Raw genomic sequence first — 13022 nt, 5'->3', positions numbered from 1 at the left:
TGTCTGTCTCTGTGTTTGTGTTTGTGTTTGTGTGTGAGTGAGCCTCGGCTGGTTGGAGCTGTTTGCTTACTCAGCTCCCAATTTCTCTTTGGCTTCCCAGCTTTGAAATTCATACAGTTCATCCTTTTTTTAAGTGAAGATGGTGACTCCTTTAGTTCACTTTTTGACCTTTTATTTAGTTCATGTGCACATTACATATAAATATAATCTTAAACACCTCATCCCAACAGTTTAAATAGAAATAAATAGAAATAAATATGAAACATGTCACAAATAAATGTTCTGTACATAATCCTTGTACCTACACTCTCTTGTGAAGAGATGTGTCGTCATCTGTTACAGCAGAGAAAAGTCCAGCCTATTACAATCTCAGGTCGGCATAAATAAAGTACAAACAAAGTGCCTCAAGTAGCAAATAATGTTGCAAACTGTTACAGTTCATAGGACTTTTTAAAAACGAGCCTGTTCGGCTATAAACGTTATCTCCATTGAGATTTGAACCTTTCTCCATCACCATGAGGATGAATACAAATAAAACGTAAAGAATTTCTACAAATAAAATAGAAGCCTACATTTAAGCCCCGTGCCGAGATTTTGACCTTTTTTTCAAAGTGCAAACACACCAAAGAACGTCTTGCCCTCGTCGGTCTCCAGCTTCGATGGCTGGTTGGTCTCTGTCCATAGTCGGTCCCCTTTGTTGAGCTGAAACACGGCGCCCAGGTAAACGGTGTTGTACCAGCCCTGTCCCGAGCTGTACCCTCCCTCCTGTGCCGTGTTCTGGCACGCCGACCTCACTGCATTCATCAGGGACACTTTTTCGCCGATGGAGTCTGTGTAGAGCAAGATCCTGTGGCTCAGAGGCTTGGTACGTTTTCCCGCCCCTCGCTCCTCCTCGCCATCGCTGCAGGAGACCCTGTACGACGCCTGGCTGTACACAAAGAAGAGGCCGCTCTGTGGGATGACGATCTGGTTGTTCTCCAGTTTGAAGCCGCCCTGAGCGAACGCCTGGCCTTGACCGCTTCTCCACTCGAGCTGGTTTGTCTCACCGTCTTCGTCATACCAACCTAAAAACACCAAGAGAAAGCAGAGTCACACCTTCTGAAACACGACTTAGAAGACAACAGGCCTACTACACAGAGAGTGGATTGAACGGCTGCCAAAGGCTAATGTATAACTTAGGCAACAATTGTCTTATTGTGCTCCCGTGTAACACACTTCTGTCTGCAAATATCACACAAATGGAAAGCTGTGATCATGAGCCCATTGTTTGCCAAAGGTAAGCTGTGACTCACCTTCTAAGTGGATTGCTGCCTTCGCTTTGCTGCCGATTCTCCTCAGGGTGTCGTGGTGATCTGTACAGAGGAAGACAAATGTGAGCTTCTCTAAAAGAATCCTCAAAGTCAGAGATCACACAAAACCCCACATTGAACACCCATGCATATAATCACTTGGGAACGTTAACTTTTCTCAAGAAATCCTCAAAAGACTCAAATAATCCCACAAAAAAAAAAAAACCCTCAGCATCCCTTTAAAATGAGCAAGCCATGCATGTAATCACCTGTTTTCTCTGATGTGTCCTTCTTGATTTGTGTTTCTTTCTGGCCTGATTGCTTCTGTAATGATAGAGAAAATCTAATCAGAGATGGCAACACAAACATTTCCTTGAGTCTTTGAATGAAAATACATGTTTCAAATGATAAAACAAAAGCGGCTCCTTACCTTCATTTCCAACTTTCCGTTCCAGTAACAAGCAAACAGCAGGATGCCTCCGATACAAAGGGCCACAATGAGAAGGGCCCCAAGCACCTTCAGTGACCTCCCTGAAGAGGATTTCTTCTCCACTAAAACCACCATCCTCTCCTCAAGAGCCATCTCCACATCACCTGGCGTGGTTGCGTATGCCATCATTCTGTGCAACACTCTGATTTTGAAATCTTTCTGACTTTCTTGATTGTCCTCAGACGTAAGCCTCAGCAGGATGCTCTGTGCTGCTGCTACTTCTCTCTTTAAGTGTTTGCTATTGTGTTCGAATGAACTTCTGCCAGAGAGCTTGTAGTATTTATGCTGTGGCAGCTGCTTCTGCAGAAGGGAAACTCCAGTGATGTCACCCTGTAAGTGGAGACAGGGTGCAGGAGGCAGCGGCAGCAGCAGCAGCAGATGAGCCGGGGAGAAGGAAAGAGAAGTCACAGAAATTCTCATGGAGTTTTTACTCGACGGGAGCCGTGGTTTCAGGATAGGAAAGTGGTTTGGTCGCTGCTGTAGGCTTTGAAAAAAATGACAGTGCACACACACACACACACACACACACACAAATACACGCACACACATTCCTGCATAAACACATATACTGTACACACACACACAGTGAGACAGACAAGTCATAAACACATATTGAGCTCATTACTGACCCGAGCCACCCACAGAATGTAAGACCGGTGCGCGTCTGCTGAGCTTTACACATACGTCCACGACTCACCGACAGTGTGTGGTCACATCTGACCAGATGTTTACAAACACCACAGAAATGTCTGCCACCTGTTCATCACCTTTTTTGTTTATTGCAACAATTTACTGTAACTGCTCTTAATCAGGAGTTATTAGCACCATGTCAACATTCAACAAGTCACACACTTTAATGGGGTCATAAGCACACATCAGGACAAAACATCCTGTTTTGAATGACACGTTACATCAGTACAGCTGTGTGTTTTTAATCATAGTTTAATTCATCTTCTCTTATGCTGAAGCCTTAACATGCGGGTGCCAAAAGGAGGAGTTATTGTTGGAAATAAAAACCTATATCAGTTCAAATATATGAAGTGTATTGAAGTTTGTGACAAATGAGTTTCCCCGCTGGGGATCAATAAAGTTTTCTAATCTAATCTAAGGCTAAATAGGAATGAGGCTTTAAGTTAAGTATTTTCTCTCCTTTAATATACATAACATATGTAACATGAGCAAAGTTGAATCGGTAGGCTGAAATTAAAAGCCAAATACATTCATGATATGACAGAAGTGTTCTGCGTTACACATATGGTATGCAATGTATTACATCAAATAATAAATATCATCCTCGTTTTTGTTCTGTGCTGCTAAATTTAAGGTCAAAATCACCAGAGATTTAACTTGAATCTTTAACCTTATTCAGCCAAAAGTTACTCTATTAAAAGACACCTTAAAGCCAAAGATATAAAAACATAAAGAGAAGGACTTTCACAAAAGCAACATTTAATTATGGACAGAAAGAGTGGGGAAATACATGCGGGAAAGGAGCTCCAGGTTGGATTTGGACCTGGATTTGAAGCCCGCTTTGAGGACTATAGCCTCCATACATGGGGCGCCCACCCTAACCACTTGGCCAACAGCGCCCCAAAGTGACATTTTGAAATAAGCATACATCCCCCACCCTTTAAAATGTAAGTCGTTCTGTTTTTTCTGTTTCTGTGTGGTATCTCTATATAAAGAACAGAAACTATTTCTGAAAACTACATCAATCTGAAATGGAGAAGAGTTACAAATCAAAACTTGGCAGCTCTTGTCTTTCTGTTTCAGAACTGTGAGGTCATGCAAGTGAGTTCGGAGACCCCGACCAACTGGTTCTTACACTTCTCTTTATTTGCTGCTCTCCTTGCCTCAGTTTCCCTGTTTCACTTTCTCACCTGACACTCCATCCCTCTCTCTCTCTCTCCCTCTCTCTCTCTGACACAATTCAAACACAATTATCTGGAGTTTTTTTTTTTATACAGACAAAAAGGCCTGAAACTGTTCATTGTTTCTGCTTTTTATCGTCTGTTTTATTACTAGAAACAGCACAACACATCTGTGTGTCTGCCTTTGATTGTCACTCATTCCAGCACGCAAACTGTTACCGACCGCAGGATGTTGAAGGATGACATCACCGTCACAATCATCATGTATGCGTCCATGACACACAAACAAGCAAACAAACAAACACATACACAACCTGAACTGTGCAGTTCCTCCTGCCTACTCACACACGCCTCTGGATTATTCATAAGAAAGATTGACTCTCGGTTATGATCTCCGCTAACCTCATACTGTACAGGAGCTCATATATGACTAAATCCCAGACATTACATACGGTTTATAGACTAACACAGACTCATATATCTCCAAATGCCAAAGTAACATACAACAGAAATATCAGCGAATTCATACTCTCTAAAGTTACAAACCCTATATCTTCAAACTCCTGGAAATTGAGGGAATCATTGTGCCTTATTCATGAAATCATCTCTTTACCACACCACAGTTTGATTCAGTGTGATTTCAGGGTCATGGGTGAATTACAAATTTAGGAGTATATACACCTCATATTGAGGAGTACATATCATATCTTAGTAACAGTAATATGTATCTCAGAAGTGGGCGTTGCCACGGATACACCAACTGTGGTTTTTAATCCTTAGTTTGACACTCTGCTGTCACTGGTCATTTTTTTTCCAGCCCCAAGTAACCAAATTTGGACAGGAGTTCAAATTAAGTGACTCACATGAGCTGACAACTATAGCACACAGCTAGCTCCCACACACATCCACACCCATGACATCGTGCACAAGTTCAAGTCTTAATATAAACCGATCACCCACCTATGCAATACAATACAACCAACTTCACGATTCATACATTTGACTCCTACGAAGCGTCTATATTTTTATTGACATGGTCAGAAAGGTGATTAATCTACTTTATACGTATCATTGAAGTCAAAGTGGGAGGTGGTGGTGATGTACTGGATTGTATTATATTGTAAGGTGTTCTATTTTCCCCAGTCTATGAATATACCTTAAGGGAGCTATTAGAAACATCTTTCAATAAAATGCACACCAATTCATCACCATCACCATCTCCAACTTAAACAAAACCCATTTAGTAAGTATCACCTTTCTGATCATGTCAATGACAACTGAAAATGTAAAAGGTAGAATTAATGCCAGAAATGTTGTATTGGGTGCGGCTATAGTTCAGTCTGTGGGGACTTGTGTTGGGAACCAGAGGGTCACTGGTTTGAGTCTTGGTATGGACCAAGTATGGAATTAGAATTGGGACTGTTTTGCCCATCCCTGTTTCTCTGTGTGATTTTATTTTAAATATCCTGCGTTTAGTTGAGTGTTTCCTGTTTTATTTTGTAGTTTATATTCCCTGTGTATCATGTTTAGCATTTCCCTCCAGTTTTGATTGCCCTGATTGTCTTCGCCTGTCTTTAGTCTCACCTGTGTCTGATTACCCGTCTGTCTATTTAGTGTCAGTGTTCCTTCCCTCTTTCCCACTTTTTGTCAGTTCAGGTTTTACTACCTATGTTCCTGTGTCATCTGGTTTGCTTCTTGGGGCTCCCTGAGTTTTTTTTAAACTTCAGTTTTTGCCTTTTTTGTTTAAATAAATGATTTTGGTTATCTGCACTTGGGTCCTCCTCCCTTCTTTGTTTGTGATGAACATGACAGCCTCCCTGTCTTAAACAGAAGAGTTAAAAGAACACGTATGTAATGGAAAAACACATCTACTCCGAGGAGTAGGGGGGAGAATGAATCCACTTCACTGGTGGGTGCAGTCATAAATGGATCTTGGTAAATAAAAGGACACGAATTCAACAGAACAACAAATGTACAACAAGTTTAATCCCCTTTTTTCTTTTCTAAAATAAACCAAAATTGTTATAAATGAAAAGTGACAAATAAGACAAACTATGATTTATGTCTGAATGCGCTCTGCCATTACCCGCCACATTGTACACTGTAATTTGCATCATTCCTTACAATCTGCTGAACCTTTCCAAACTGTCAAGCAGCAAAATTTCCCAGTCAGAGGTCATTTGTAATAAATAACTCACAAACTCCCACCGGATTCCAGCAGGAGACAAAAAGCTCTTTTCATTGAGAGAAACTAAAGCTTCCCATTTCGAGCCGTCATATCTGTGTGCCCTTTTCTTTCTCCTGTGTGACTGAATCATTATCAGTCCTTTTCCAATCGTATGGTGACATATTCCTCACATGTAACTCCCCCTAAGATACTGCAACACTTACGTTTAGAAAAAAAAAGAGCCTCTTTTGTTCTTTTCTGATTTTGCTCGTGGATTGCATCATGATATCTTCAGACTGTGCGGTCATCACGGCACAGCGGAGCTCAGCCACAGACAGAGATTACCTCAGGGCAGGAAGGAAAGGAAGGAGTGGAAGGTGGGGGGCCAAGGAGGGCGGAAGTGGAGGAAGGAAGCTGTTGTGAGCAAACAAGATGCCTCACTTATGCCCAGCTTCTGATTTTCCGATTGGTTTTGTGACACAATCGCAGGTGCGAGTTTTAAAAGAGACCAAAAAAAAATCCACATCACAAGGTTTTGGTTTCTGTCTCATCATTCCAGCTTTGGTGCTGCCGTGTGCGGTAATGGAGGGAGGTGTTGATGTGTTGGGAAATAAACTGGGTTAGATGTGGTCAAACCTCAAATGAAAAGTGGCAGCGCTGCAACAGACTGTATAGTCTGCCGTCCTACAAAACTGTGCCAAAGAGAAGTTACACTTAAGGTGTTCTACCCTCTAGTTTGTACATGTTAGGACCTTATTCAAGAGATAACATTGAATCAGATACTAATCTGAATTCCATTATTGGGATTTACATTATTACAGTCATTAAATTAAGATAATTTTGACCTCAAGGGGCGTTTTCACAGGGTCAAAGAATCTATTAAATAAGGAGATAAGGCATTAAATTGCAGGGCTTAAAGCCTTCGGATCATTATATAAAAGTAAAAGGAGATAAGAGAGTTGCTGTGCATAATTTGTGTTTGAGAGTGTGTGTTTTTAAGTGCAAAATGTGTTTAAATGTGTGTTTGGCAGGCCTCCAAAACAAATAGTGCATACAGAATGAAGCCCGGTGAGGCTGGTGCTCACAGTCCTCAGAGGCTAATTAGCTGTTTTAAAAGCTGAACTTCCTCATCAGTTGTGTGTTGGTCTCTCTGTGGTAGAGTTTACACTCATTTAGGATCAAAATTAAAATTAAAATCCGGGGACAACATGTCCTACTAGGTGGAATTACATCTGCTTTTTTTTTTTAAATACAAAAATAAACGTCTGTTGTATTTTAAAAATTAAAATTTCTGTAGCTTTTTCCTTCATCAGCAGTTATATAATTAAACCCAACAAGTTGTTTTTTTTAGGGTCTGGGACCATGTAGACTTGACCCGACTGTGCACTGTAAACATGCTCCACACAATCTGACTTCCTGCCATCTTTTACTTACAGTGCTTCCTGTGAAATGTTCTGTGCTATCAGGGATTAATGCCAAATATGAAAGTGCTCCAAACCAAAGAGAGCAACACTTATTTTATTTGTTATAGATTCTTCTCTGAATGGGACAATAACTTACTAAATCATTTGATATACTGACTTATATTCATAGACTCTTTAAAACATGGATGTCGTCTCAGTGATGTCACCCAATTATCTCTGAAGCCCCCCCCTCTCTTAAGTTAATTTTACATTACAATGGTAAATATCTAAATACACAACTTCTTAAAGGCACAGTATGTCCACAAGGGGGCTCTAAATCAATACAATAACAAAAGATGACATTGAGGCTTGCGAGGAATCATGGGAGTTCTCTCCGCCAAGACGACCGGGTGAAACCGACCTGAGGAAGAGAATATGTTTACCGACGATGTATCCAAGTATAATTTACATGACGTTTTTATCACGGCAGCACATACAGCGAACAGTACGTCAGCTCCTCCTTTTAGCGGAAGTTGTGGTATAGAGTGCCTTGCTAAAAGGCCCCCTGACAGTGAATTTATTTAGGGGAGAAGACAGAGTGGAGTCTTTTCTCTGGATTCTTATTTCTCATATCAGTCCTGGGTCCACTTCTCTAATCCTCTGGGCATCCCGTCCTGCATTGCACAAATGTAGGCCTCGTCAGGTGATTCCTCCTACACTTGTTCCCATATTGATGCTTGTTGTTTCACAGTGTTTGGTCAGCATCAAAGCTTTAATACAGCTTGTTGAATGTGTTTATGCAAATAATGAAGAACTCATTGTTAACCTATTTTTACCATGGCGGCCCCCACGTCGTGGTTTTGATGTCTGCTGGTAATATTTGAGGTAATGTAAGAACGCAGCAAAGAAATATATACAACATGGTTTTTAATTAATTGAGATATTGTAATGTCAATATTCTTATAAAATTCTACATATTATAATATGTTAATATGTTTCTTACTTTATTAACAATTCATAATTAATAACCTTGTTCAAAATAGAAAAAAACCTTCACACATCCATTTTACAAGACAGGAGAGCAATGTGTCCAACAAAAACTTCAAGGCCTACAAATAAAAAGACAGACAAGGTCTACATGAAGTCCTTTTGGAGCCAACGTTTGCAGAGTTTGAATGACCATGATAAACTTCTCAAACAGCCTGAGGCGTACTGGATTCACACCCTGCATGTTTGTCCATTGTGTGCAGTGTATGGTGGTGACTATTGTATTTTGGGGGGACTTACATAACTAAAAATAAACAATAATGTCAGTCAGTTTCCCCTGAACTTGAGATTATGAATTGATAAGTTATTTAGAATTGCCTCTCAGGTGCTCGGTAGTTATTTTTAAATATGTGACTCTCATCTAGGAAACTGATGTTTATTTGTTTGTTAATTTGATGATTCAGAGCTGATGTCATAATGATGATTGGTTGTAATCTTGCAGCCATTTCCTATTAAAGACGTCCTGTCCATTTGAACAAACTGTTCCCCTTATGAAGGTCTAGAACCGAAACGGTGCCAAATAATGTCTGTTTGTAAGTTAGTCAGTGTGTGAGGAGTTTACCTTAGTAATGTTATTTCATTATATTGAAAGATTGATTTGATATGCAGTGATCAATGACAGCCAAAAAGACAGATATTATAATGTTATATATAATAATAATGTTATAAGTTGATTTTTATACCTATTTTGTTATCCTTTCTCCTCCATCCAAGTCTCTGTGACCCCGGTGACCCCAAAAAAGAGATAAGAGCTTACCAGATAGTCATCATTGATCAGAGCAGCTTTTAGAGAGAAACAACAACAGGAATGAAAACTAGTAACCAGAAATCATCACGGTTGGACAGTAAGGCTGTGTGGGACAGTTTCAGTTGGTGGTTGAACAGATTGCAGGATCTGTGACTAAGACCAGTTTACTTTGTGACTAACACAGACAGTACTGATACAGTGGAGTTCATTCTCTGTGACCTTTAAGGTGTCTCAGTGCACGCTCGCCCTCGGTTTCATATCTACATCGTCCTCCTTTTAGCGGAAGTTGTGGTATAGAGTGCCTTGCTAAAAGGCCCCCTGACAGTGAATTTATTTAGGGGAGAAGAAAGAGTGGAGTCTTTTCTCTGGACACTTATTTCTCATATCAGTCCTGGGTCCACTTCTCTAATCCTCTGGGCATCCCGTCCTGCATTGCACAAATGTAGGCCTCGTCAGGTGATTCCTTCTACACTTGTTCCCATATTGATGCTTGTTGTTTCACAGTGTTGGGTCAGCATCAAAGTTTTAATACAGCTTGTTGAATGTGTTTATGCAAATAATGAAGAACTCATTGTTAACCTATTTTGCATCCATATGACCCTCATCACCATACAGGACTTTTTTTTTTCTTCCAGCTCAGACTGCTTACTCTGTCACATGATGAACAGATGGCTCGACATGAGAGTGACATGTGACTAAAACAACAAGAACAGAATATACAGATCACACTGAAATACAGGAAGTACAGTCGGACAATATGACTTCAAGTCAGATGATGATATCTGAGAATATCATCCCACACATGAGGATGTTCCTCCCGTTTACAATACAGCATTGAAACACATAAAACTCATTAATAACAGCTCAAATCTTCTAATAACGCGTAGAGTGAAACAGGAAGTGCGAGTGACAGATACGGAAGTGGGATTATTTCGCGTTTTTGCTCACATTCACCCAAGCCCTCACAGGAAAGACTGATTTGTCTTTACTGTTAATATTAGGCGAGAGGAGGAAGGAGGCTTAACGCATCATTGAATTGAACTTGTATTTGTTTTGTGTCAAAAAGAAAGAAAAAAATTGGAGGAAGTGATCGTGGAAAGAACAGAGAGACGTAAAAAAATAAACAACATTTACAAAAAAATGAAAAGGACAAAGCAGCAACATAAAGAAGTGTGAAGATGTACAGATTTATATAATATCACCCCTTCTCCATAAGTCATTGATAGTGAATAATACAGTTTTCTTATTGATCTAAGCCTTTTTTAAGATTTGTTTTGGGGCTTTTTATACCTTTATTCAGACATAGGACAGTAGATATAGTCAGAAGCTGGAGAGCGAGAGAGTGAGGAATGACATGAGTGAAAGGAATCAGATTCGAACCAGCCTGCTCTCGAGGACTTAAGCCTCTAGGCTACACTCCCATTGATTTAAACCTATACAATAATTAATTTTATTATACTTGATCAGATATGTATTATGACCAAGTATCCAAAAATATGAATCAATTAGAAAAGATTCATCTTAATCTAAATATGAATTCCTTACTGATACATTTTTCATTACCAAATTATAATGTATGAACAGTAGGCTACAAATGTATACAAAATAATTGTATAAAGTATATATACTACACCGTATATGATTCTACAAATAATATATATTATCCATAATATATGATCATTCATTATTCTGTTCTTCTTTATACATATTTACATCAGAATCATTATGTTTGAATGTACATTCATTTTAACTTTTATTTTAAAACTTTATTAGATATTTTTTGTAAATTATTTAGTTGTATTTTCTCTTGTGTGATTCTGCTGCTTTAACATAATATCTATTTATAAACACAATATATATATATATATATATTTTTTTTTTTTTTAAGTAAAAAGGCCTCTTTCTTTGAATTGTCAAATCTCGATATGTCGAGTATAATGGTTTAAAAACAATTAAATAAAGTCAGACCGTACGTCTTCTGACTACTCAAAGGGCTTTTACACCGCATGTCACACCTACACATTCACACACTGATGGCAGAGGCTGCTTTGTAAAGTGACCTTCATAAGTAAATAACCATTCATACGCCGCGGATGAAGCAGCGGGACTTGGGGTTAAGTGTCTTGCCCAAGGACAAACCGGTCATATGGCTGCAGGAGCTGGGGATCGAACCCCTGACATTCCGGTTGAGAGACGACTGACTCTACCCACTGAGACACAGCCGCCTCTTAAGTCAAAATGTTATCTCATCCTCTGTCTCTGTGTGTTTGAAAAAAATAAAATTTTCATGACTGAGCCAGATTTAAACCTGCAGGCAAATGTAATAGTGCACTAAGAGGCCGGGAGAAATGACAGGACTCACTAACGATCCTGACAAAACCCCCAAAGGCTGAAGGGAACAAAGGATCAAGTGTTGGAGAGAATGTGTGAGGGAGTCAGCGGCCTGAGATACCTGTGGAGGTGATGTCATGCTTCCCTAAGTCCTGATAAGTGACCCACATGCGCACAGGTAGAGTGGACGCTGATAAGATGGAGGATTAGTGTTTGTCTCACACAAAAAGAATGTATGCCGCGTCACATCAAGTCCACTCAATCCTATTGATAAAGTGTGAGTTAAAAGCAGGTTAATCCCTTCTTGACTAATTTATCCAAACAGTTATATATATATATAGATATCATCTCTCCGCGCGTGTGATGCATCTGAAAATGTGTTAATGTGTGTTTCTGTGCTTCATGACATAACTATATGAAAGGCAAAGACAATCAGGAAAATGTCTCAACAATTCTTTGAGCCTTTATTCTACCAGGAACATATTCTCATTGAGATACTAGATCTCTTTTTCAAGAGAGTCCTGGCTGAGACAGAATCATCAAAAGTTTCAGACAGAGAACAAAAGACAGACAAAAAGACAAAGATTACATCAATGAACAAATTAGAAACGTTAAGCAGAGAAACGTTAAGCAGAGAAACGTTAAGCAGAGAAACTTGCTTACAGTACACCTGCTAAAATGATCCATGTTGCCAACAAAATGCTAGTTTAAGGTGACTGCAGTTCAGACCGAGATAATGGAGCAAACACACTAAAAGCACTTTCACCAAATACAGAGCGAGTTCGGGGAATGACATACATGATGAGTCATTCAGATCAAAGGCTACAGCCGCTGACAGTTTTAGTAATCAGAAAAGAACAGAAACAAAAAATTCACTAATGGATTTCAAACATTTTTTAACGTACTTTCTTGGATCCTAGAAAATGAATCTTTACTCTGGAGATCGTCTGACTTTTCTTGTAACTCTATGATGAGTTGTGTCTTATAGTTTAAGCCATGTTTGGCTGGATTGCGAGTCATTATGTTGATGATATTCATGTTTGCCTCAGGGTGAAATGTAATGGTGATCTCTTAACCTGTCTTGGGTCAAAAGTTTAATTTACGACCAAACAACAAAACAATATTCTCTTTTGCCTGTCCTTTCTAGTAAAAGCACACATGAAGAGTTTTAACCTATAGCTATGAAAAACTTTGCTTAATGAATAGCCATGCCTCTGTGAGCTAAAAAAAAAAAAAAAAATTGTATCACTATAGAAAACTGCTGGGTAGGCATCAGAGAAAGTTAGTTACAGCACACTGCCGAAAGAGTCTTTGTTGGGATTTTCCACAGTGAGTGCTGTCTGACTGTTCAAAGACAGCAGGGTGAGATTTGTCATCAGAAAACAGTATTTAAACATGTACAGATTGTGTGTAATGCTTTGCCCCCAAAATAGATGCAAACCTAAAGTTATTTTTTAGAAAATGCTAGCATGCTAATGCTAAATGAAGGCCTTGATACACAGATAGATTAGATTCGTTTTTTAAATCTGATCCTGAAGGAAAACTGTCTGCACTGTCACTTGCAAGTCAAGACAACACTAACCTAATAAACCTCTCATAACGCTGTTATGTCCTACCACTGACTTCCAGGTACACCGGAAACTGACAGTTGTTTTCCTTTCACTGCTTACCATTTG

The 13022-nt window shown here is 39.4% G+C and overlaps 1 protein-coding gene across 1 annotated transcript; it reads right to left on the bottom strand.

The window, feature by feature from the left end:
• Positions 1-418: 418 nt before the first annotated feature.
• tnfb (tumor necrosis factor b (TNF superfamily, member 2)) lies at positions 419-2270 on the bottom strand. Its single transcript, XM_061049985.1, has 4 exons — positions 1720-2270; positions 1559-1613; positions 1293-1352; positions 419-1064 (listed from the first exon to the last, which is right to left on the bottom strand). The coding sequence occupies exons 1-4, from the start codon at positions 2197-2199 to the stop codon at positions 607-609; spliced, it is 1053 nt and encodes a 350-aa protein (XP_060905968.1). The 5' UTR covers positions 2200-2270; the 3' UTR covers positions 419-606.
• Positions 2271-13022: the final 10752 nt, after the last annotated feature.

Source organism: Labrus mixtus, chromosome 11 (assembly GCF_963584025.1).
Source record: "Labrus mixtus chromosome 11, fLabMix1.1, whole genome shotgun sequence".
Taxonomy (NCBI): Eukaryota; Metazoa; Chordata; class Actinopteri; order Labriformes; family Labridae; genus Labrus; species Labrus mixtus.
This window is presented reverse-complemented; position numbering and strand designations above follow the sequence as displayed.